This window comes from Bos grunniens, chromosome 14 (assembly GCF_055505025.1).
Source record: "Bos grunniens cultivar Pamir isolate PY7600 chromosome 14, Bosgru_T2T1.0, whole genome shotgun sequence".
NCBI classification, from domain to species: Eukaryota; Metazoa; Chordata; class Mammalia; order Artiodactyla; family Bovidae; genus Bos; species Bos grunniens.
Genome location: NC_141178.1, coordinates 83613491 through 83637321, shown reverse-complemented (window position 1 = coordinate 83637321; position 23831 = coordinate 83613491). Strand labels below are relative to the sequence as shown.

The 23831-nt window shown below is 57.7% G+C and overlaps 1 protein-coding gene and 1 long non-coding RNA gene across 16 annotated transcripts; one reads left to right on the top strand and one right to left on the bottom strand.

Moving 5' to 3' along the window:
• Positions 1-9: 9 nt before the first annotated feature.
• Positions 10-23612, bottom strand: PPP1R16A (protein phosphatase 1 regulatory subunit 16A). Of its 15 annotated transcripts, XM_086338048.1 has the most exons (16): positions 23529-23612; positions 9153-9234; positions 8604-8775; positions 7864-7983; positions 7570-7695; positions 6947-7072; positions 4197-5176; positions 3072-3142; positions 2850-2995; positions 1856-1959; positions 1652-1776; positions 1444-1569; positions 1290-1365; positions 1087-1216; positions 761-926; positions 10-578 (listed from the first exon to the last, which is right to left on the bottom strand). In XM_086338048.1, exons 7-16 carry the CDS (start codon positions 4423-4425, stop codon positions 204-206), a joined length of 1548 nt encoding a protein of 515 aa, XP_086194174.1. In that variant the 5' UTR covers positions 4426-5176; positions 6947-7072; positions 7570-7695; positions 7864-7983; positions 8604-8775; positions 9153-9234; positions 23529-23612; the 3' UTR covers positions 10-203. The 15 variants fall into 15 exon arrangements, with proteins under 15 accessions (XP_086194174.1, XP_086194167.1, XP_086194171.1 ...); XM_086338041.1 differs by lacking the exon at positions 7570-7695; XM_086338045.1 differs by lacking the exons at positions 8604-8775; positions 9153-9234 and having other exon boundaries at positions 23324-23612.
• LOC147359871 (uncharacterized) lies at positions 11309-12897 on the top strand. Its single transcript, XR_015141321.1, has 2 exons — positions 11309-11894; positions 12631-12897. It is a non-coding gene; the product is annotated as an uncharacterized LOC147359871 (long non-coding RNA).
• Positions 23613-23831: the final 219 nt, after the last annotated feature.

Here is a 23831-nt window from a genome sequence, read left to right as displayed (position 1 = left end):
ACAAGGCAGTGGCAGAAGAGCCCTTTATCGAGAGTCACAGAACAACACTAGGTCTCTGCAGCCAGCGGTCTCCCAGGTACAGCTTCTGCCCCAGGTCTATTCCTCAGGGAGACTGGCAGCCTGGCCTGGGACACGCACTGGGCACGCAGAGCAGGAGCGCAGGGCTGGGCAGTGGGACCTTCGTCACCCCAGCCACCGGCCCCTCACATGAGCAGGCAGCATGGTCTCTTCTCCACGGGGGCCTCCTCTGAGGGGGCTGTGAGTTTGAGCAGGGGTGGGTCTCCACTCGCCCCACAGCCACTCTCCGGCTGGGGGGTCTCAGTGTCCACAGGCAGGCCAGCCTCAGCAGCCTCGGGCCCCTCAGCTGGGGGTCGTTGCAGCTTGGCAGCGGCCCGCTGGCGCTTGAGATCTGCCAGGGTGTGGTGGGCCTTGGCACGCACCAAGGCGTCAGGGGAGGCGCTCTCCAGGGGGCTTAGCTGGTAGGAGACACTCCGGTCCAGCCGCTTGGAGTACAGGTGCCGTGCTGGGGTGCCCCCCACTCGGCCGTTGTGCGGCCTGGCCTCTTCGGGGTCCTCCTCCTGTGGGGGAAGCATGGCCTGGAGGCCATCAGCAGGCGCGCTCTGGCCCGGGGCCCCAGGCAGCACGGTGGTCCAGGAGCCGAAACAAGGGTGGGGGTGGAGCTGACCCCCGAGCGTGTGGCTCTTGTGTTTGAGGACAGGGTCACTGGCCCTACCAGGGTGTGGGATCGGGCCAGGCTCACCTCCAGGGGTGGCGGCTGGAGCTCTGCGTCGGTCTGGCGGTCCTCATCCTCTTCCGATGGCTCGGGGCTGGCAGGCGGGGGCTGCTGCCACACGATGGCCTCCTGGGCGTGCTCCCTGCGGTACAGGCTGGTGCGCTGGATCAGGCTCACCCGCCTCACCACCTTCCTAGGGGCGCAAAGAGAGGGTGTGGGAAGACATCGCCTTCCCTGCGGACTCTGCCCGGGCTGGCACCCTGGGCTGCCAGCTGACCTCAGCGAGGACAAAGCCCTGGGCCCAGCCCACGGGGTGGGGCCCCGGGGGCCTGGCGGGTGGGGCAGGCACTCACCCACGGCTGCCGGCGCTGGAGGTGCGGCGGCGCAGCAGGGAGCACTGGCGGCCCTGGGCACGCAGGAGGGCATCGTGCTTGTGCTTCAGCTCCAGCAGCTTGGCGCGCACCTCCTCGTCCCCGCACACATCTGTGGAGGAGCCGGAGGGTCATGGGCCCCGCCACGCGCCCCCTACACCGCGAGGACGCAGCCCCCGGCTCACCGAGAGGCGTCTCATCCATCAAGGACTTGCCGTTCAGGTCAGCCCCATGTGCCACGAGCAGCTCCACCAGGCGCACCTGTGGGCCAGAGTGACGGGGCTGCTGAGGCCTGCAGAACCTGCGGGCTCATCAGCCCCGCCATCCACGGGCACTCACCTGGCCCCAGTAGGCCGCCGCGTGCAGCGGCTCCCAGCCATCGCGGTCCTTGGCACTCAGGCTGGCCTGGTGCTCCAGCAGCAGGGCGGCCGCCTCGCTGAACCCGTTGGCCGCGGCGATGTGTAGCTGCAGGCACACCACCTGCACCTGAGTCCCAGCTCGGCTTGGGGAGCACCCTCCCCCGCCCAGCCCGGTGCCACGTCCTCACCAGCGTGGCCCCATGGTCCCGGGGGGCGTCAAGGTTGGCCCCCGCCTGCAGCAGGTTCCGGATGTCCTCCAGCATGTGCAGCTCCGGCAGGGCCCGGGCCTGCTCGATGCTGTCCTGGGTGATGCCTGCGGGGCGGGGCACTCAGGGCTCGCTCTCCCAGAGCAGCCTCCCCCACCGCGGGCAGGGGGGAGGGGGTGCCCTCACCTCGGCTGGCCATGGCTGTCTCCAGGCAGTCCAGCGTCTGCTCGTCCTCACACAGGTCGTAGGGCATGTTCCCATCTGTGTTGACTGCCAGGAGGTCAGCACCACTGTGGAGAGGATGGACAGGGTGCTGGTCACGGGGCCCTTGTGTCAGGAGGGAGGCCCCCACCTCGGGCAGTGCACTGTGGGGCTGCGACCGAGGGGCCCGGGCTTCTGCTGAGCTGAGAGGCAGCCCTGCTGGATGCCCCTGTGTCTGTCCTTGTGCTGCTGGACTGTCAGGTGTTCTGAGCTCCCAGGCCCTGGCTGCCATGAATGCGTCCAGTGGGTCCACCCGCCCCAAGGGGTGCCAAGATTCTGGGTGTCCCAGGCACTCTGCAGGGAGCGGGGTGTCCTCTGTGGAGAGGAGTGGAGTGGGGCTGGGGGCTGCACACCCACCCCTCCCCACGGCCAGGCATCTGTGTGTGAGCGGGGGTATGGTCATCCACCCGCACACCCACCTCCGACGCCCTGCAAGGCCAGCTGAGGGGGGCTCCTGGATCCTGGTGAAGCTGGCCACCCTCTCCATTCACCAAGGCAGGTGTTCAGGAGCCCAGCCCTGCTCTGCCCTCCCCATTAATGGCCCCACCAGTGTCCAGGTATCCCCTTGCCAATTCCTCCCTTGTGACTCTGACCAGAGTGGCATTTCTGTGCAGACCCTGGGAAGGTTAGACAACCAGAGTGGGAGGTCAAAGCCTGCCCTCAGGGAGCTCCCACAGGCGGAGGGCCATGCTGCCCTGCGGGGTGCCAGTTCCCTGCGGAGGCAGCACTGTGGCCTATGTCAGGCCCCAGCTGTGCGCACTGGGGTGCAGGCAGGGCATACCAGGGCAAGTGGAGACGGAGACCCAGGGGAGAAACCTGGGCTGTCTCCACATGAGCTGCCCCCTGCAGGGAAGGTCCTGCCTGCCCTGGCCTGATAGAGATGCCCGCTCTGGTCGCCCACACTCCCAGCGGGCCCTACCGAGCAATGAGCAGCTCCACCAGGCGCAGGTGGCCACAGGTGGCCGCGGCGTGCAACGGTGTCCAGCACTCGCTGTCGCGGGCATTGACCCGGGCCCCAGCTTCCAGGAGCTGCTGCACCATCTCCCGGAAGTCGTCGATGCAGCTCTGTGGAGCAGGCAGCCTGAGTGTCTGAGCCCACACCATGGCCCCAGCCTCCCCTCCCACCGCCAGCGGGGCTGACCTGATGCAGGGCTGTCAGGCCATCCTCATTGGCCAGGTCAGGGCTGACCCCGCTCTCGAGGAACTGGCGGACTGTGGGGAGGACAGAGGCGGTCAGGGCTCGGGAGCGGAAGTTGGCTGCAGGCCCGTGAGTCCTGCTCAGGCCCCTGCCCAGGGTACCTGGGTCACGTGCTGTGCTGTAGCCAGGACAGCAGAGGAGCACAAGGCAGGAGGGACCCAGAGCCCAGGCCGAGGGCTCGGGGCTGGGCCCCCAGGCAGGGTATAGACAGACAAGAGCCCCCTGCCTCAGCCTCAACCTCAGAATGCCTTCCCAGTTAGGGCCTTCCAGCCTTCTGACTCCTCCCAGAAAGGGCCCCCCAGGCCTGGGGGCTGGCATGCACCCTCAGACACCTCTTGGTCAGGTCCCGTGTCCCCCCAGCCTTACACGCTCACACTCACATGCACCCCTCCACTGGTACTTGCAGCCCCCTCCCTGCACCTCGGTGGCCAAGACTGAAGGCCCAGGGTACCCAGGCCCAGCCCTCCCCAGCTGCACCCCCTGCCCCACAGCTCCTGTTTGCTGGCCGACCCACGGCCGCCATGCCCAGCCCCCTTTCCCTGCTCTGGGCACACCCTGCCGCTCCTTGCCCTCTGCACCTGAGCTGCCACAGCAGAGGCCCCGCCCTGGAGGGAGACAGAAGGAGTCCTCAGGAGCCTCCCTGGGAGGGCAGAGGGACTGAGAGCGGGTACAGGGCAGTGGCAGGAAGGTGGTCCTGCCCAGCTTGTGCTCCAGGAAGGCTCCGAGGGGGAAGGAAGAAGTCAGAGGCAGAACTGAGGGCAGACATCGAGGGGGTCCTGCTGGGCAGCCCTGCACCCTGGGTCTAATCTGCCGGGGGGTGGTGGGGCATGTGTCCTTTATGGAGGCGAAGGCTCAGAACCCAGGCAGGCAGGCATCGTGGGCAACCCCCAGCACCCTGGCCAGAGGCAGAGAAGATGGCGGCTCCCAGTCCACCCCGCCTTGGCCCCTGGCCCAGCAGGGCCCTCTGCGGGCTGCCCTGGGCTCCTACCAAGGGGCTGCGGCTCCTGAGGCCTGCGTGAGGAGTGGGGACAGGGCTGCTGGCCCGGCCCGGACTTCAGCCACACTCACCTTCTTCCAGGTCATTCCGGGCAGCCGCCTCGAGGAGGGTGACGCTGGGCGGGAAGAGCACCCGTTTCTGCGGCCGGCTGCTGGCCCTCCGGCCCTGCGCCTCCTTCTCAGCCCGGGCCCACATCTTCACCTGCTGGGCCCGTCGCTTCTGGGCGTGCTTGAGCCGTTCCTGTGTGCTCATCCTGCTCACCACGGGCATCTCTGCCAGCAGTTCCAGGTGCTCGGCCATGGCGGGGGCTGCCTGCCGCGGGGGCTGCGGGGGGCACCGGCCAGGGCAGCACAGGGGCCAGGCTGGGCCTAAGGCAGGGGGCAGCCGGCTGGATTGGAGCCCTCGGGGGCATCCCCTCCCGAGGTTCGTGGCCTCTGTGCCTGGCAAGGCTGGGTCAGGAGGCCTCACGCTGTGACCAGGCCCAGGCAGGTGTGAGGGCCACGGGCCCCAGGCAGAAAGGTGGCGTGGGACGGCACCTGCAGCCCGCCTCCCGGGGCCCGAGCGCCTTGGCCGCTCGATAGGCAGGGCCTCCCTCCCGCGTGGGGTCAGGAGGACACCCTGCAGGAAGCAGGCGGGACCTGGCCAGCGTCAGTCCAGGGTCTGAAGCTAATCACCCAGATGACAAGGCTACAGCTCCCGGCTCCTTACACAGGGGCAGGGCAGGGCAGGGCAGGGCAGGGTACACACTCCTGGGAGCCCAGAGAGCCCTTGCCTTCCAGTCTTAGGAGACCAGGTGGGGTCCAGGGGCAGCCATGGCCAGGCCTTCCTCCCCTACCGCCCCCCGGGGCGTCAGTGCTAAGAGGAGGTGCAGCAGGAGGGAGGGCTGGGCGGGTGTGTGTCCAGAGTCCGGGGGTCCTGGCCCCCGGCACCCGGGGCTGATGCTCTCTAGGCAGGCAGGGCACCCAGGGCCCGGCAACTGTGTCTTCAGGAAGGGTCCCCTCTGGAGTAGCCAGTGGCCGAGCTGCACACGCAGGTACTCCCTCCTGCCGGCCTGAGAGGAGGAAGCAGGAAGCCGTCAGGGCTGGACAGGGACAGGCCGGCCCCCCCAGAGCCCCGCCCTGCCCACAGAGAACCTTGCACGGCCCGCATTCTGGCCCCACACTCAGCGTTTCTCTGCAGCTCAGAGTAAAGAGCAGGAGGACAGCACGCCTGCTCACAGCAGGCCTCCGGCCGGGTGGCCCCTCAAGGCCCCACGTCGGCCCTTGACCCGTGTGCCCTCGGGCTGGGCTAGGCAAGCTCACTTTCTCCTGCAGCTCTGCCAGACTCCTGAGGGTGCCCAGGCCACCCTGCTCCTCAGCTGCAGAGGGTGGAGGGCACGGCCTGTCCTGGCCATGAGCTGCTCACCGCTCGAGTCTGGGCCTCTTCCTTGCCAGGCTTTCTAGTTCAGGCCATTCAATGCCCCCTCAGCTGTCCTGGGCTACATGCAAGCCCTGCTTGTGTGAACATGGGCGCAGTGGCCTGCCCGACCTGGGAGCTGTCAGGACAGACAGCCGGGCAAGCAGCTGGGCTGCAGCACAGCCCCACAGTCCCCACCATGGACTGTCCTGCCCAGCATGCCTGGGGTGGTCACTGGGCATGGTCTCAGGACACTGCTCAGGAGGCCGTGGCCAGGCTCCACCTAGAAGGTGCCCCGTGCAGCTCAGCCTGACCACCTGGAGTCCCCCTTCCCACTCGGACAGACCTCATGGCCATCTAGAGACTGACCAACCTTCCTTTGACCAGACTTGTACTAGTGAGTGCCCATTCCTTCTGGAAGGAAACTGTCCTGGGCCAGATCAGGTCAGGTCAGGCCTCTCCAGCCTGGGGACCCCCAGTGTACCCAGAGCCTCGCTTCTTGGGTCTGCCTGGCCCTGGACGTGGCTGGCACTCCACTATCCCCTCTGCAAGCCTGGCCTCAGAGGCTTCCTGGGGACAGGATGGGGGACGAGTGAGGCCAGGAAAGTGCTCTCCAGGTAGCACCCCTGCTCCGGGCAGCCCACCCCCTGCTGGCCAGCTCTGCCAACTGCAGGGCCGGCACAGGAGCTGCCCAGACTGCCTGCCTGGGTTTCCCGGGGCCCCATGTCCTGCCTCTGCCTGCTCCCCACCCATGAGGCCCCGGCCAGACCCAGGTGTGGCAGGGCTTTCTGCCTCCCTGCTGGCCACTCACAGGTCTCTCATGCTCCCCTGGAGGGACTGGGCACCCCCTCCTGCCCACATGTAGGACATACATCTCTCTGGAGTTGGCCTTGGGGCCTGCCAGGGAAGCCAGCCTGAACAGCCTGCCCCACAAGACCATAAGGAAGGAGCAAGGCCGGCTGCCTTCTGCCTGGGCCTTGTCCCTGCCCCATCGCTACTGCCCAGGGCGGGCAGGAAGGGCGGGGGCTCAACAGAGACCTGCTCCCTGCGGCCCCCACACCCTCGCCAGGCAGTGTGCCCTGGAGCCAGGCACTCACCCCCACACTGGGGGCCCACCTGCCTGAATCCCCAGGTCCCTTCTGGGTTCCTTCAGCAGTGCTCCTTGCAGGAAGCTGCCTAAGGGCGGTCTCTCTGTGACCTTGGGCCTCTGGACTGCCTCCCCTGAGAGAAAGGTGACCCATTGGCATCCAGGGACCCCGGGCAGTGGGCATCCGTCCTGGGAGCATCTCCGTGGAGGGCAGCATGGTGCTCAGCCCCACCTGGGCTGAGTCTAAGCTCTCTGCCCGCTCCCCCACCCAGCCTCTGCCCTCTCTGCCACCTCCCCCAGCCACAGTCCAGGAACAGCCCCCTGGAGCTGAAGACTCACCCCTGACTGAGCCACAGAGGCCAGCACAGCTCGGCAGAGCCCCGGCAACACCTCACCACACCCAGGCTGAGGGGGGCTGAGCAGGGCAGCTACAGCCTCAGTCCACAAATCCTGCCCCAAGCCTCCCTGGAATGTCAAACAGAGATAATCTGCACGATTTTTCCAGTTCTGAGCTCCACGCCTGGGGTGTGGGACGAGGCGGGAGGAGCTTTCTGGAAGGACCACGAAGACTGCCCCCCTCCTCTGAGCCAGCACCAGGGGAAGGCCTGAGTCTGTTGGGAGTGGCCCTGGGCCCTCAGGATGGACAGACCCACGCCTAGCCTGAGTGCCTCGGGGGCCCCTCCACACCTACAGCCACCCTGCTCCAGTGTCTCCACCCTCCACCTGGGAAACTGAGGCCAGGCCTGAACCCTGGTGCTCTGCTGAGACTCCCCCATGCTGCCTCATGCCTACGCCCAGCATCTGTGTGAGAATCAAGGTCACAGCAAGAGCCCAGCGCCAGGGCGCTGGGACCTGGGGTGGGCCATGGGGGTGGGGTGGGGGGCCTGACCTGCGGGGAGTGGCATGACCTGTGGGGGGCGTGACCTGCAGGGAGGGAGAAGGTATGGAGGGAGGGTGCCCACCTTCCCACAGGTTCTGGGGCTTCACATCCTGACTGCTGGGGCTGGTCCCTGTGGCTTTATCTACAAGAGCAAATGGTGGGGCAGGTGTGCTCCTCGCTCTGGGAAGGGTGAGGCGTGCGGCACCAGCTGCAGTCACACAGAAACGCGCCCTCAGCAGGGCAGGTCATGGGGCCAGGGCTCTGTGGCCAAAACCCTGAGACAGATCTGACCCCGCCCGGTCGCAGGCAGGGACTGGGAGGCAGGACTCCCCTGACCCTACCCCGGCTCTGGCCTCCTGGCCCCAACTCAGCTCACCTGGGATGCCGCCAATCCCCGCCTCACGGCCAGCTGCCAAGGGCACGAGTCTGTCGGGGGCACCGCTTGTCCCCGCCGGCTGCGCGCCCGCCGGGTCTGTCCCCGAGGCTAAGCTGGAACCTGGAGGGAGGCCTCGAGTCAGTGCCGCTCAGGGAAGGGGCCGAGGCCCCAAGGCAGGGCCTGACTCCTAACCCTTGTCTGGCCACGCAGCTCTGGGGGGCCTTGGGTGGGGTGAGGGGCATGGGCCTCTGTGCAGGCACAGGCTGGGCTCCACGAGGAGGAGAGCGTGGTGCCCGGGCTCTGTGCTGGCCCCGTGATGGGTCCACCTGGCGGGCCCGGGGGGGGGGGCGGGTGGCACCAGCCATGCGGGGACAGACAGCGGAGCCATGAGCGGCTGAAGGCAGGGGCTGGGCCGAGCGGGATGGCGGCGGGCAGGGGCGCCCACGCTGGCGTGGCAAGCATGGAAGGCCTGCTCGCCTTCCGTGATCTGGGGGTGCTGCCAAGGGCGCCATCATCACAACATGCGTGCAGGGCAGCCCCCAGCAGGCCTGCTCTGGAAGGCTCCAGAGGCTAGACCCGCAGCATGCGTGTCAGGCCTGCCGCCGCCGCAGCTCTTAAGCCTTCCTCGTCTACCTCAGGGTCATGACACGAGGCCCTGAGGGGTGTATGAGGGAGCTACCTATACACTACCATGAAAAGGTCACCAAGAAACAGTGTTCAGTGAAGAACCAGGGACTCACAATCTGTACGTGAGACAGAGCTTCGCTGTGAATACGCCTGTAAACCTGAATCAGCCACAGGCCTGGGGGTGCTGCAGGGACCGCGGGCGCCGAGAGCTCGGGGCCACTCCTGCTGTTTGGCTTCTGAGCCGCGTGAGGACAGGTCTCTTCTAAACAATGTTAACTGCTCTGTCTGGGGAGGGCAGGTGTGAGCACGGCTGTCAGGTATCCGGTCAGCCTGGGGGGGGGGGGGGCGGGGACAGAACAGGCCCAACAGGCTGTGGAAGCCACAGAGGCTTCCAGATGCATGAGAGCCGGCAGGAGACACACGGGGACCCGGATGACCGCCTGCCGGGGAAGGGTGCGGGGGGAGTGCCCTGGGAGGAGGGCCAGCAAGGGGCAGATGGAGGAGGGAGGCCCCCAAGAACTGGGACGGGGAGCATCCAAGGTGAGCAGGGCCACAGACGCCCCTGAAAGGGGGTCCGGAAGGGAGGGGTCTGCGGAGGCACAGACGGGGGAGCTGCGCAGGGCTGGGGAGGGGTCTGCAGGAGGCATGGGGGCAGCACGCACCGCAGACACAGCCGTGTGGAGGGACAACCGCAGGAGGCCCGGACCATCCGCGTGACCCCAGTAAGGGCTGGGCCTTTCTAGCCTGACACAAAACCCAGAAACCAAAAGGGAAATTAACAAATCCCATCCTGCTAGATTTTTTTTATGTCCACACTGTGAAAACAAAACAAAGCCTGTAAAATTAAAATACAGACGGTCGACTGGGTAAAAACACTTGCAGTGAACAGGACAAAGTGGTCTTCACATCAGTTAGGACGGCTTCACACAGAGACGGAGCACGGATCCTACTGGAAACACCGGGCCTGTACTCAATCAGTACAGGCAAGCTGGAAGCAGGATACGGCAGTCCAGAGAGGCCCCTGCCCACTCATGGACAGCATCTATGACTGGATCACAAAGATTGAGGGCATCAGCCAGGAGAATGTACCTACTGAGTGCCTACTGAAGTGTAGAGAGCCTTCGACCTGCTCAGCCAAGGTGCCGCCCTGCAGGCAGCCCGCCCAGCACACCAGCGGTCTCCTCACATGACTCGGCCGCAGTCCAGAGGCAGGGCCCTGCCACCCTAGAGCCTCTCCGGGCACGAGAGGCAGGCAGCACGCAGGCTGCAGAAGAGAAGCGGCCCCGCTCCCCACCCTGACACCCCCCCAGAGTCAGGCACAGCTCAGTCTTTGCTCTCCCCCTTCCCGCCAGCCTTCTCTGGGGGCTGCTTTTTCTCTCCCCACCTCGCCCCCAGGCCTGGAAGTGCCATCCCCTGTTCCTGCTTCAGCCCGCAAGCCCCTGAGTCCTGGCTGACACGTCCATTGGCTGCACCGACCACCCACCCCAGCCCTTGCCATGTCAGGTCCAAATTCCTGGTAGGCTCGATATCCCTGTGGACCACCCTTCAGCCCCTGCCCCTCGGTGATGACCTCATCCTCGGGCTCAGTGGTACCCTGGACCCCATCACCTCCGGGAACTCCCCCAACCCCACCCCGGCATTTCAGTTCCACAGCCGGGCTCTCTGCTGCCACCCTCTCCCAGCTTACTCCTGACCGCAGCACCCTAGAGCCCCAGCCTCACAGGCTCCCAGGCCCTGAGCTTGTGGGAAAGTCCTGCCTGGCCCAACACAATGGCTTTGAGTCAGAATGTACCAGCCAAGCTGCTGACTGAAGACCAGATTCAGACTTGACAGCCCCAAAGCCTTCCATTCCCTTCTTCCTCATCCTCACATTCAGCTGCTGACATGTTTCCTGACAAGACAGAAACTATCAGAAGAGGACATCCACCTCCGTGAAAAAGCCAGCAACCACGGAGCCCATCACGGGGCCTTCACAGGCCTCGACGCCCCCCAACCCCAGGGCTCTCCAGCACCCTGGGGAGGACCCAGAACCCGGGCTCCCAGCACTAGCTCTCTGCTCCAGCCCCTTCCTATCAGCAGAGCGATGATCTCAACATAATTCAAGAAACAACAAATCCCACTGGAGGAGACGAGGATGCTTGCTACCGCTATCTCTATTCATACTGTACTGAAGGTTCTAGCCAACGCAATAGGGCAAGAAAAAGCAATAAAAGCAGCAAGAATAGGCAGGGTGAGGGACGTCCCTAGCGGTCCAGTGGTTAGGACGCGGTGCTTTCACTGATGGGGCTCAGCTTCAGTCACTGGTTGCGGAACTAAGATCACACAAGCCAGATGCTATGGCCAAAATACACACACACACACACACACACATATAAAAGAACAGGAAGGGTAGGGAAAAACTCAATATTTGAGAATGACACATTATATATGATAAAAACCTGCAAATTCCTAAAAAACTATGAGAATATGAGAACACAGCAATAGTGATAGATACTAGGCTAATGGACAACAACAAATTATATTTGTAAATGCCAGCAACAGTTAGAAGATAAAGCTGTAACGACGCTATTTATGTCCAAGAGCATCAATGTGTATGAATAAATCTAATAAAAGATGTGCAAGACGTCCACACAGAAGACCACTGAAACTTCTGAAAGTTCCCAAGAGAAGAACCAAAAGGGACAGACCACACGTAGGGTCAAAAGCCTCTGAACCATAACGGTGCCTTTTCTCCCCAAATTCACCCAAGGCTCAATGCAATCCCTGTTAAAATCTCACTAGTGCTATTTGAAACTCACACTAATTCTCCATTTAACAGGGAACGCCAAAGGGCAAGACTTGTCAGTAAAACCGTAAAAAAGGAAGACATGAAGTAATTAGATACACAGAGCGAGGGGGCACCAGGGAGTCCAGAAGCAGGCACTCGGCTACGACAGTGCAGCAGAGCAGAGGCTCACTGAGCGCGGCGGGCCAGCCGCGAGGCGCGAGGAGACGCCCACCTCACCCCCGCCCCAAGCTGTGTCCACACGTGACGGGTGAAGCCGGGACCACGGAGGCCTGACGCCGAAAGCACAGCCCTCTCGATGAATGAGACAGGTCTCGGCAAAACCGCAGTGTTCTGTCCTGCGGAGGACCTGCGGAGGAGACAGACTGGAGACCAGGGAGCAAACGGTGATGGACACCGCGGCGGAGCCGGGCCGCGGGGGCCAGTGCCTCCCGCTGCGCCTGCCCCTTCACTCCACAACCACCACCCACAGCACCACAGCCGCCGCTCCTCCCAGGCGGACCTCCGAGGGACGGGCGGGGCGACCCCCACAGCCACCCGGTGCCCACCTCCAGGAAAGAAGGAGCACCCAGGCCAAGTGAAGTGTGGCCACAGAGGCCCAGAGAAAGACACCTGGCAGGTCTGAGGACTCGGGGGCAGGTGGGCGGGTGCAGGGAGGCGCAGGGCATGGCTGGCCCTCCCCTCCAGGAGGGGCGCTGACCACGCTGAAGGTGAAGCCAGGGCACAGCCCAGGCCGCTCCCTCCAGCCCGCTCCTGCCCCAGCCCCTCTGGGCCTGCACCTCACGGGCCACTGCCTGCTGCCTTGCTCCTAGTCTGAGGTCCAGCTCTCTCCACACTCAGCCCCGGGGCATTGAAAACGCAAGCCTCAACCCAGTCACCCCTCGCCTGAAATGGTCCTAAAGCCCTGCTGACCCTGTGAGGTCCGTGCGGTTCAGCCATCCCATCGAATCCCGGGCTGGGCCGGCTCCCAGCCCGGCCCTCAGTGGCCCTGCCCACCACCCCACTATCGGGCCTGCAGGGACGGGGGTCCCTGTGCCCGAGATGGGCTTTTCCACACAGCCTCCCGCAGGGTATTGAGGTGCCCTCTTAAAATCTTTATATTGTGAAGTGTGATACTGTGAAAATGAATAAACAGAAACCTCATTTAAAAATCAAGGCAGGGGATCTCCCCAGTGCTTAGGACTCCACACTTCCACTGCATGGGGCCCAGGCTCAATCCCTGGTTGGGGAACTAAGATCCCACAAGTCATCGGGCGAGGCCAAAAAGATATATAAAATAAAACAAAAGAAATAAGATGGAGTCTGGAGGCCAGAAGGGAACACTCTCACACTCTGTCACTTCCCTTCAATTGCAGACCCCACAGGGGCAAGGTTACCACAACACAACCTGGCAGGAGGAAAGCAGATTTTCTCCCCACCTGGCAACAGCGCAGCCAATGAGAAGCCACCACACCCAGTTTCCTCCAAAGGGCTCTCCGTTCATCACAGCCCCTCACACTCCCCTTCTCCTCTGTAAGTTTCCTCTCCTTTGTTCTCTGCACTTGCCTGTGGTTCCCCATGGGCTACAGGTCCTGATTTGCAGTTGTTTGCTCCTCTGAAATAAATCCATTTCCCTGATAAAATAACTGGCTGTTTTAAATCAGTAATACAGTCCTGAAAATGCAAAAATCACAATGCACTAATAATGGAGATGCAAACTGATATGAACTCCACCCCATCAGGATGGCGCCAAGCAGCTCAAAGTCCTCCTACACACCTCCACGTAGTGACCACCACCTCGCTTTTCTCCACACCAACACCCCCCATGCTCCTCCTGAGCTCAATCTGGTGCTGACGTGCCGGAGTTCCAGATGGAGCCGTGCCCCGTGCTCTAGGCTGCCTCACCCCCACTGTGTGGGATCCACCCACTCCAAAGTGTGCAGCTCCAGGCTTTCTGCCTTTGGCTGAGTAACAGCGCACTAGGAGCCTGTCTGCACAGCCCAGGGCACACTCTGATGGGTGTGGGCCTGTGAACACCCTGTCCACTGACACTGGTGTGCAGCCGCCAACCACAGGCTATGACATGAGTCAACAGACACTACCACTGCTCTCCAAAGCTGTACCAGTTTCTACTCCCAACAGCGATGGGGAAACAGTCCAGGTGGTTTTATTCTTTGTGTCACTCTTTGCGCAGTGGTCAGTTTGCAGTTGTCTGAGTATTAATGAGATGAGACATCTTTCTGAAAACAAGTCTCCTATATTATCTTCTAAAAGGAGGCTAATCTGCATCACATTTAGGTCTGCAGTCCACCTGGAGCTAATGTTTGTGTCTGGTGTGAAGAAGGGAATCTGTGGAGTTGTAAAATATGCCTGCAAAGTAAGTGACACTCCTCCCTTCAAAAGGTAGACCTAGTCCCTCCCACTTAAAGTGTGGGTGGTGGCACTTCCGCACTTGCTCAATGCCCACCATGGTCAGAGTGTGCAAGGCGCCCTGACTGCACCCCTGTGCTCCTCCAGGCTACTCACTCTGGGGGAAGCCAGCCACCCGGAAATAGACTCTTCCCCCCAGTCAAGCCTGAGATATGGGAGAGAAGTGCTGTATTTGGGGGCAATTTGTTGGGCATCAATATATAACTAGGACAGGCTCCAATTTCATTTTTGAAATTGATAAAGTGATAAAGCGTTAGTCAGTCTGTCGTGTCTGACTCTTTGCAACCCCATGGGCTGTAGGCCACCAGGCTCCTCTGTCTGTGGGGTTCTCCAGCAAGAATACTGGAGTGGATTGCCCTTCCCTGCTCCAGGGGATCTTCCTGACTCAGGGACTGAACCCAGGTCTCCTGCATTGCAGGCAGATTCTTTACTGTCTGAGCCATCAGGGAAGCCCCTTTTTGTTCTATATTTATATCCAATTGTCCCAACACCATTATTTAAAAGTTGCTTCTCTCCATGTTGTTCTGCAGTGCCGCTTTGGTAACAAATTAAATTCCTATACACATATGTGATTCAATGGACATGAATTTGAGCAAACTCTGGGAGACAGTAAAGGACAGGGAAGCCTGGCGTGCTGCAGTTCATAGGGTCGCAAAGAGTCGGACACGACTAAACGACAGAACGACAACATACATGTGAGCCCATCAAGACTTCTGACTCTGTCCCACCGGTCCCTACAATATCTTACCCACTGTGGCTTTGTAATGAGTCTCCTCTCTAGCTCCCCAGCCCTCTTTCTTGCTGGGGGCGCACAGTCCTGCACTCCTTCTGGCCTCAGCTGCCCTTCTGACCCACCCATGAGATCTGAGTCCTTTCTCAGACTCCCCTCAGCAGTAGAACCACAGGAAAGTGAAGCCCTTTCAAAGCTGTGACCTACAAATGTGACATTTCCTTTGGCTTAGCTACAGCTGCCCAGCCTCCATCCTGTGAGGGACGATGAACCCAGGATGCTGGCACATGTGTACACGTGATGCTGGCAGCTGCCTTGGCCCGGGGCCAGAGCATGCACTGGAGGCCATTTGGACCATGTGAGGAAGAGGCTGCAAGCTCAGCAGCAGTGTTGTGGGGCTGGAAAATTGGAAGGGTCCCTCACCAGAAACCAGGGGAGCCCCAAAGCTCCCTCCTCCATTGCCTTTCCGTCTAAGTAAATCTAAAGACCAACTCACAGCAAGGTGTGAGAAGTCTAGATGGCCAAATGAAAGAAGTTAGGCAACTGGAGGTATCTGCATGTCAAAAGAGTCTTTGAGAACCAAGGATAGACGCCAGCCCTGGCCACTCTCACTGCTGAGGGCCTGGATTCCATCCCTGGTTGGGGAACTAAGATCCCACAAGCCACACAGAACAGAGGGGGAAAAGCCCAGCCCTCTCTTAGCTAAGAGGAGAAAGGACAGCTTCCAGAGGCCTGAGCACCACACCTTCCCAGCGGCCAGGCTCCAGGCTCGAAGCCCCACTGCCCACAGCCATGCCAGCCTCATGATTCCCGTGTGGTCTGGAAACGAAGGCCTGTCAATTCAGCAGTGTCCAAACCAGAATACTGGAAGTGGGCTTTGGAGAGGGCTGCACTGGAACCCTGGGTCTGCTCTCTGACTGGATGCTCAGCCTGAGAAGAAGGGGTGCACAGGCTCTGGATGGCCATGGGAGCACACACGTGTCCCCACGAACCCGGGAAAGCTAACGATCGGTTTACAGGTGCCTGATGTGAGAGGGAAGAATGGTGGGAGCCCCGCGGACGGGGGCCGGGGGGAGACATGCCACTGCGCACGGAGAGGTGTCTGGAGCGGCCTGAGGCCAGAGACTCTCCAGCAGACCGGAAACAGTGCCTGACCCTGTAAGCCTGACTGCTCATCTACAGGTCCCGTGAGGGGACAGCCGGTGCACGGTGTCTGGCTCTGCAAACAGAAAGACTGACATGTCTCCAGCTTCTGTGCCACAGGGCAGTGCACTAGCGTGCAGAGTAAAACATCACTCTGCCGACCATGCAGTGTGAAACCAAAGGCGTGCTCCACTTCCGGGTGTACAAACAGAAGAACTGGAGGCCGGGACTCAGCTATTTGCACACCAATGTTCACAGAAAAACTGTTCACAATTGCTACAAAGCAGAAACAACTCCAGTGCCCAATGCCAATGGACAGATGAGGAAATAAGATGTGGTACATGCTGCTGCTGCTGCTGCTGCTAAGTCGCTTCAGTCATGTCCGACTCTGCGCGACCCCATAGATGGCAGCCCACCAGGCTCTGCCGTCCCTGGGATTCTCCAGGCAAGAACACTGGAGTGGGTTGCCATTTCCTTCTCCAATGTATGAAAGTGAAAAGTGAAAGTGAAGTCACTCAGTCAGGTCCACTTCTTCACGACCCCATGGACTGCAGCCTACCAGGCTCCTCCGTCCATGGGATTTTCCAGGCAAGAGTACTGGAGTGGGGTGCCATCACCTTCCCCAACATATACAAACACAATGGAATATTCAGCCATACAAAGGAACAAAATCCTGACACATGTCAGAAATGTATCAAATAAAAGGACACATGTATGATTTCCTTTTATATAATAGGTAAATTCAGGCATAGAAAGCAGGGGCTGGGGCAAGTGGTGTAAGGAAATAGTGTTGAATGGACAGTTTCTGTTTCAGGTCATTCAAAAGTTCTGGAAATTGAGAGTGATGATAGCTGCACAACACTGCAAATGTATTATTCAAGTAAACAGACCACATGCTGGAACGCAACACAGATTCAGTGAGTTTACACGGAATGAAAGCATATAGAGAATTTTCACTGACCACAATGGAATTAATCTAGAACTCAATAACATAAAAATATCTGGAAAAATTCCCAAATATTTGGAAACTTTAAAGCGTACTTCTAAATAACCTACAGTCTAAGGAAGGAATCAAAATGGAAAGTAGAAGATACTTTGAACTGAATGAAAATGAAAACACATCAAATACAATAGATGCATTTAAAGCAGGGTTTAGCACTTCCTTAGTGGAAGAATCCACCTGCCAATGCAGAGGACACAGGTTTGGTCCCTAGTCCAGGAAGATCCCACATGCCAGGGGGCAAGTAAGCCTGTAAGCCATGACTACTGCGCCTGTGCGCTGGAACCCTCAAGCTGCAACTCCTGAAGCCCACACACCACAACTAGAAAATAGCCCCCGCTCAGCAAGAAAGACCCAGAGCAACCAAAGATAAGTAAATAAAACAAAGCAGGGTTTAGAAGAAAACTTCTAATTCTGAATGCATAAATAACAAGGATGGTCAAATCAATGACCAAAGCTTCCAACTTAGTAAGAAGCTACAAAAAAAAGAGAAAACTCAACCCAAAGTAAGTGAAGGGAATTCATAATAAGAACAAAAAATAATGAAACAGAAAATGGGGAATTGCCTGGCGGTCCAGTGGTTGGGACACCATGCTTCCACTGCAGAGGCCACAGATTCAACCCCTGGTCAAGGAACTAAGATCCCGCATGCCTTGTGAACCAAAAAAAAAAAAAGAAAGAAAACAGAAAAGAAGAGAATACTGAAACTAAAAGTTGTTCCTTTGAAAATATTCATAAAATCAATAAGACTCTCACTAAACTGATCAAGAAATGCAGACAAAAATGACCAAAACTGTAAAAGAAATACAGGCTATCACTACAGATCCTACAGACAACTAAATGGGAACGTTCTGAACAATTTATAATCATAAACTTAATTCAGGGATCAACAAACTACACCTATGGACCAAATCAGCTTACCATCTCTTTTGTAAATAAAGTTTTATTAGAAAAAACCATCCTCATTTGTTCACGTATTGTCTGTGGCTGTTGTGTGTTACACAAAGAACTGAGCAATCACAACAGAGACCATATGGCCTGAAAAGCCTAAAATATTTACTATTTGGCCCTTTATATATATATTTTTTAAAAATTCCCATGTTTGACTTAGATAAATGGGTAAATTATTTGAATGAAACAAATTATCAAAATGGGGTCAAGAAGAAATAGAAAACCTGAACAGCCCTATAACTATTAAAGGAATTAAATTTCTAATTAAAAACCTTCCCACAAAGAAACTCCATAGTTTGCTATTTAAAATAAACAAGCAAATCAATAGAAGCAGAAAAAGACTTGGAAAAATTCAGTATCCATTCATGATTTTTGTTTTTATTTTTATTTTTTTTCCATTCATGATTAAAAAAAAAAAAAACCCTAGGAAACTAGGAATAAAAGGAAAATCCCTCAGTCTGGAACCAGACTGAGAACAAGGTAAAAGCATCAACTCCTGCCCCTCCTACTCAACACTGCAACCCCCAGGCAGCGCACGGAGGCACGAAATAAAGAGCAGACAGGTGGAAAGGAAGATAACTCCTTAGATGCAGGAGGCACATAGAAAGATTTGTAGAAAATCCTTAGAAATCTATAATGGGGCTACTCGAACAAATGAATATATTTAGCAAGGTTGCAGGATACAAAGGACAGTACGCCAAAATCAAGTTTATGTCTGTGAACTAGTAACAAAGGATTGGAACATGTAAAATGTGAAATATATCATTTGCAAAATTAGCGTCTCCAAACGGAACAGACGCTGACGCTGGCTGCTGGGGGCAGAGCCTGGTCTCCTTCCCCTCGATACGGCTTGAACACAGTTAATCAGTCACTTCACTTGGACTCAGTTAATTACTTCTAAGGAACAAAAGGAAACAAAGCCTGAAACCAGGAGGTACCAGCTCCGGACCAGGTCCTGGAGGGCAGTGCAGCTTGCGGGCTCTCTCCTGGACCCGGGGCCTGGGGGTGAGGCTGCCCAGAGGCCGGAAGGGCGGGGCCAAGAGCCTGGCCCGCCCTCAGGGAGCCGCCTGGTGGAGCATCCCCACGGCGGGCTAGACCTGCAACCTGAACCACCCAGCCAAACCACTGTACAATTCCTGACCCACGGCAGCTGTGAGAGAACAAAACTTCATTGTTTTAAGTCATAATGTTTAAGGATAATTTCATATACAGCAATAGATAATTAATACAGAGACCTACATAAATGGAGAAATGTGTACCATGTTCTACATTCTTACAATGTCAATTCTTCTCCTAACAGATCCCTAGCTTCTGTATAAGCCCAATCAAAATGCCAGTAAGCTCTTTTTGAGAAACTGACAAACCAATTTTCAAATTTACATAGAACTACATCATATCTTCGGAGAAGGCAATGGCACCCCACTCCAGTACTCCTGCCTGGAAAATCCCATGGACAGAGGAGCCTGGTGGGATGCAGTCCATGGGGTTGCTAAGAGTCGGACACGACTGAAGCGACTTAGCAGCAGCAGCAGCAACATCATATCTTGAAGAGCCAAAATGATTTGAAAAAGAAAAACCAAGTTGGAAAACTACTTATACTTGACCTCAAGACTTATTTTAAAGCTAATATAATCAAATCTGCAGGATATGAGCAATAAGATCAATGAATAGAGAATCCAGAAGTCCACCCACACATACTGTCAGCAATGGAGTTAAGGCAACACAATGGGGAGAGGGTGCCCTTTCAAAATGGTGTTGGAATGCCCAGATATCCAAGGAAAACAATGACCCCTGACCTCTTGACCATTAAAGAAAGCATAAACCATAAAGAAAAAATGACAAACTGAACTTCATCAAAATTATAAGTATCTGCCTGTTTAAGACACTGGTGACAAAATTAAAAGCCAAGCCAGAGACTGAGGACATTTTTTCAATACTTGTATCTGGCAAAGGACTAGCACCCTAAACATCCAAGGAATTCTTAAAGCTTGATGAGACAACCCATTTTTTATGGGTAAAAGATCTGGACACGTCACAAAATAAGATATACAAATGGCTGAGCAGGCAAATGAAAAGGTGTGCAACACCATTCATCATTAGGAAATGCCAACTCAAGGCACAACAAGCCATCAACACTCACATGAAGGGCTCAACTTCCGAAGAATGACTAAAAGACAGAACGATTGGGAATGTGATATGACTTCCCATTTTAGAAAATAGTTTTGGCATTTTTTGTATAGAGTGAAATACAAGTACGCACTTCAACCATCATTTCTGTCATCTCAACCCAAGAGAAATGAAGTGTATGTCCATACAAAGACTGGTAAACATGAATATTCACAGCAGTTTTATTCACAATAGCCAAAAACTGGAAGGAACCGAAATGTCCATTAACAGGTGTGTGTATGGAGTAAACAGTGTACCTATACAATGGAATACCAAACCCCCCAGCAAGAAAAACAATGAACTATGGAGACATGCAGCAATCTGAATTTCCAAAACGTTCTGTCTGGCGAAAGGAAGTAAGACACAAAAGTGTTCATCCTGTATCCGTCCACTTATGTGAAATTCTAGGAAAAGAAAACAGGGACAATGAATCTATAATAACAAAAGCAGATCAGTGGTTGCCTGGGGCAGGGAGGACCGTGGACTGAGTGCAGGGAAAGGGACTTTCAGGGATGAGGGAGATGCTCTGTGTCTGGATTGTGGTGGCGTTTACAAGGAGCATACATCTATCAAAACCCACCAAATTATTTTATATAGGTGCCTTTTATTATATGTAAACTACACCTCAATAAAGTTGGGTGTAAAAAAATATAAGTATACAACCTAAGTCTTCCCCTGGCCTCTAACTCTGGTGATCGGGCCCCTCCTGGCCTTGTCTCCTCCCACACCTCTCCACTACCCACTCAGCACTGGCCTGCTTCCTGCACCTCAGGGACCTCGGCTCCATACCACAGAGGCTGGAAGCTGAGCTCGGGAACCACACTCTGGGTTTAAAGTGCCAGGAGCTGAGGGCACTGGTCAAGTTTATTGACCTCTGAGGAAATCAGTTTTCTCATCTGTAAATGGAATAATAGTACCTTCTTTATAAGGTTCTTATGAGGATTCAATGAACTAAGACACAGCACTCTTTGGTGTCTGGCACAGGGGCTGGCAAACTGACCCACTGTCTGTTTTGGTATGGCCCATGAGCTGAAAATGGTTTTGACCTTAATGATTGGCAAAGACATTAAAAGAAAAAGAATATTTGGTGACACATGAGTATTACGTGAAATTCAAGTTTCAGGGTCTGTCAGTAAAGTTTTGTGGAAACAGAGCACATTCACTCGCATATTGTCTGTGGCTGCCCTTCCACAAAACGGCATAATAGCTGCCACAGGGATCACGTGGGCTGCAAAGCCTGAAACACTGACTCTCTGGCCCTTCACAAAAAAGCTCTGCCGACCCCGATCTGCCACCTCATCGTCGTGCCCCTTTCTGTCAGCTATGCCTTCTGTCTGGAAAGTTCTTCACAAGATCTCAGCATAGCTCCTTCCTTCCTGCAGCTCAGATCCCAGCTTAAACGTTGCCTCCTCAGGTCCCCTGAAGTCAACCCATCACTCTGCTGCGTCTTCACCCCGCTTCCATCGTTGCACTAGTCACTGTTTTCTTCCCTGAGCCCCGGGCCTGACCTGCAGGAAGTACCCATGACCGCAGGAGCTGATGGGTTCCCGACACTGAGGGACGGCGTGGAAGCAGACGCAGGTGAAGCCCAGCCCAGGACTGAGCCGCTGGGTGGATGAACTGTCACTCAGCTGTGAGTGCAGCTGTGCCAGGGCTGGGCTTGGCACTGGGATGCAGAGCCTGCGATGGTGACACATATAGTGCCCACGCGCCCTGAGTGCAACCCGGAGCAAACGCAGGAAGCCTGTGGCCACGGCGAGGCTGGCCACGTGCCCTGCTAGTGCAGAAGGGCCATCCAGACCTCCCAGACGGTAAGAAGGGTCTGCAGGAGCTTCACCTGAGTCCTGGAGGCTCCCAGGGCTCACCTGCTTGTCCTTCCAAAACAGGAGGAGGTTCTGGGGGTGGGTGGGGGTGAGTCTTACAAAGCACCCCACACAAAAGCCACCCAACAGCAGTGATCAGATCAAAGAATGACCAAGGTCTCAGGCAGTCCCGGCAATCTATGTCTGTCACAGCCGCCCAGGAAGCACGCAGCCCAGACTCGCTGTCTGCCATCGGGCCTCACCACACAGCCAGCACGGGGCCCAGCAGCCGAGAGCCTCCTCCTCCCCAGACCGCCATCCCAGGCGTCTGTGGAATTAGACTTGACTGTCCCTCTGTCCTTTTTTCTCAGTCTGATGTGCTGGCAGACACAGAGCTTGGAAAGGGAGGCAGAGGCTCACTCTCTCCCCTCCTCGCCTCCTCCACCACTACTGCAGGGGTTCAGGAGGGTGGAGGCCCGACACACATGGCAAGGTGCTCAGGAGTGGGGCGGGGACAGAGGAGGGGGGCCAGTGTGCAAAGACAGGCATGTCGTCCTGCAGTCTCTGAGGAAGGATGTTCAGGAGGGACAAGGATCAGATCTGCATTTCGGACCCATCACTCTGCCTATGGTGAGAAGGGTGGAGTCAAAGTGCTGAGTCGGAGCCCAGAAGAGTGGCCAGGAGCAAAGGCTCCCATCCCAGAAGGAGGTGCAGGCTGCTGGTACGAGAGATGGACAGCACAGCCAGGATCTAGGCAACTGAGGAGCAAGTCTGAGAGAAGACACTACCACCCAGACATCTTGCTTTGGCTAACAGGTGGACCGGGACAGAGGCACTGGAGTGGGGAACTCTTGGGGTGCAGGTGCTGTGCTGGGTCACCACAGGCTCATCTGAGACTGAAGTTCCAAAGCTGAACGCAGTGAGATTCAGAAATCCCTAGAACACAGACACCAACGTGGAGCCCACAGGTACCAGGGCCTCTTGCTGGGCGCCTGCCAGCCCAGGAACCTTCTGGGAGAGCAGAATCCAGGCAGGTGAGGAATGAAGCCAGGGCAGGTCCGCGGAGAGCCCACAAGGAAGGAAAGATAGGCCTGCTGATGCTGCTCCATCCCAGCTCTAAGCAAAAGTCACCGGCACAGCGGAGGCAGGCAGGGAGCTGGGTGCTCAGAGCGCCACACGCCCCCCTGGCAAGGATCGCGGGGCCAGCACGGTCGAGGATCCCTCAGGGAGCCATCCGCCCATAAGGCGACTCTGGCTGCCCCTGAAGTAAGCCAGGAGGCCAGCCAGGGACACAGAAGTCCTTCCTTCACAGCTCTCCCAGGGAGAGCCCCCAGCATCGCTAGGGAGCATCCCGGGGAGCAGAGGGGCTGAGAAGAGCAGTGCGGGCCCCCACTCCACCCCCAAGCTAAGGACGGGGTAGAGAAAGGAAGGCCCAGAGTTCTGGGAAGGGCTAGCCAGAGCTCGGCCCTGGCTCCCGCTCCCCGACACCTGGAACGCCTCCGCACCCACGGAAACTAACCCCACAGTAGCCTCAGCCTCCACTGCAGGACAGGGAGGGGCTCCGCCGGCGTGAACCTTCCCGCCCAGGCCCGTGCGCCTCCGAAGCCGCGGGGGCCGGCGCTCGCCGCACAGCGATGGCTATTCCAGCCCGGACACCCATCGGTGGGCTGGAGCCCAGGATCCCCACAAGGAGGTCACTAGAATCCCTGGAAGTTAAAGAATTTGGCACAGAAGGTTCAGGTTTTTCCTCTGGCCTCGGTCCAAAGCACACACGAAGCCTGGCAAGTACCTTCTCTGCAGGCCCGAATGTCCTCAGCTGAAACGGAGGTAACTCCGGTGCTGCCTACCTGGCCAACAGGTTACATGGCTGAAAATAACCCCGCATTCGGCTCAGCCGCGAACAGCGCCCCGGCCCGGCCTTGACGGCCGCCACTCCTGGAGCCTTCCCGACCCTCAACACCCGCGCGGAGCGAGGCCTGGGCGGCCTCCCGCCAGGATCCCAGCCTCCCGGTCTACCCGCCAGCCTGCAGGCCCCGGAAGTCCGCTCCTCACCTTCCGCCTCGCGCCAGCAGCCACTTCGCAGCCGATCGGAGCCGGTCCGCGGGTCCGTCTGCCCCGCGCTCCTCCCGGCGCCACGGGGGCGGGCCCGCGCCCGGCCCTTGCCATGGCAACGCGAAACTTCCGGCCTGAGCGCCCCAGGACCGGAAACCGCCGCGCGGGGGCGGGGCTTGCCCAGAGCTACTGAGGAGGTTGCGGACCGCCGCGTGGGCAGGGGGCAGTGATGGCCTGCTGGCAAAGGGAGGGCCTGCCGGGGCGAGAAGCGCAAGTAGTCACAAGTTTACCAGGAGGGAGGTC

Excerpts from the sequence above, each read along its gene's own strand:
- PPP1R16A (XM_086338046.1), bottom strand. The coding sequence starts at position 4,425 with ATGGCCGAGCACCTGGAACTGCTGGCAGAGATGCCCGTGGTGAGCAGG. Across the intron at positions 1,777-1,855 it reads GACAGCCATGGCCAGCCGAG|GCATCACCCAGGACAGCATC; the intron begins GTGAGGGCACCC and ends CCCGCCCCGCAG. Across the intron at positions 927-1,086 it reads TCCAGCGCCGGCAGCCGTGG|GAAGGTGGTGAGGCGGGTGA; the intron begins GTGAGTGCCTGC and ends TTGCGCCCCTAG.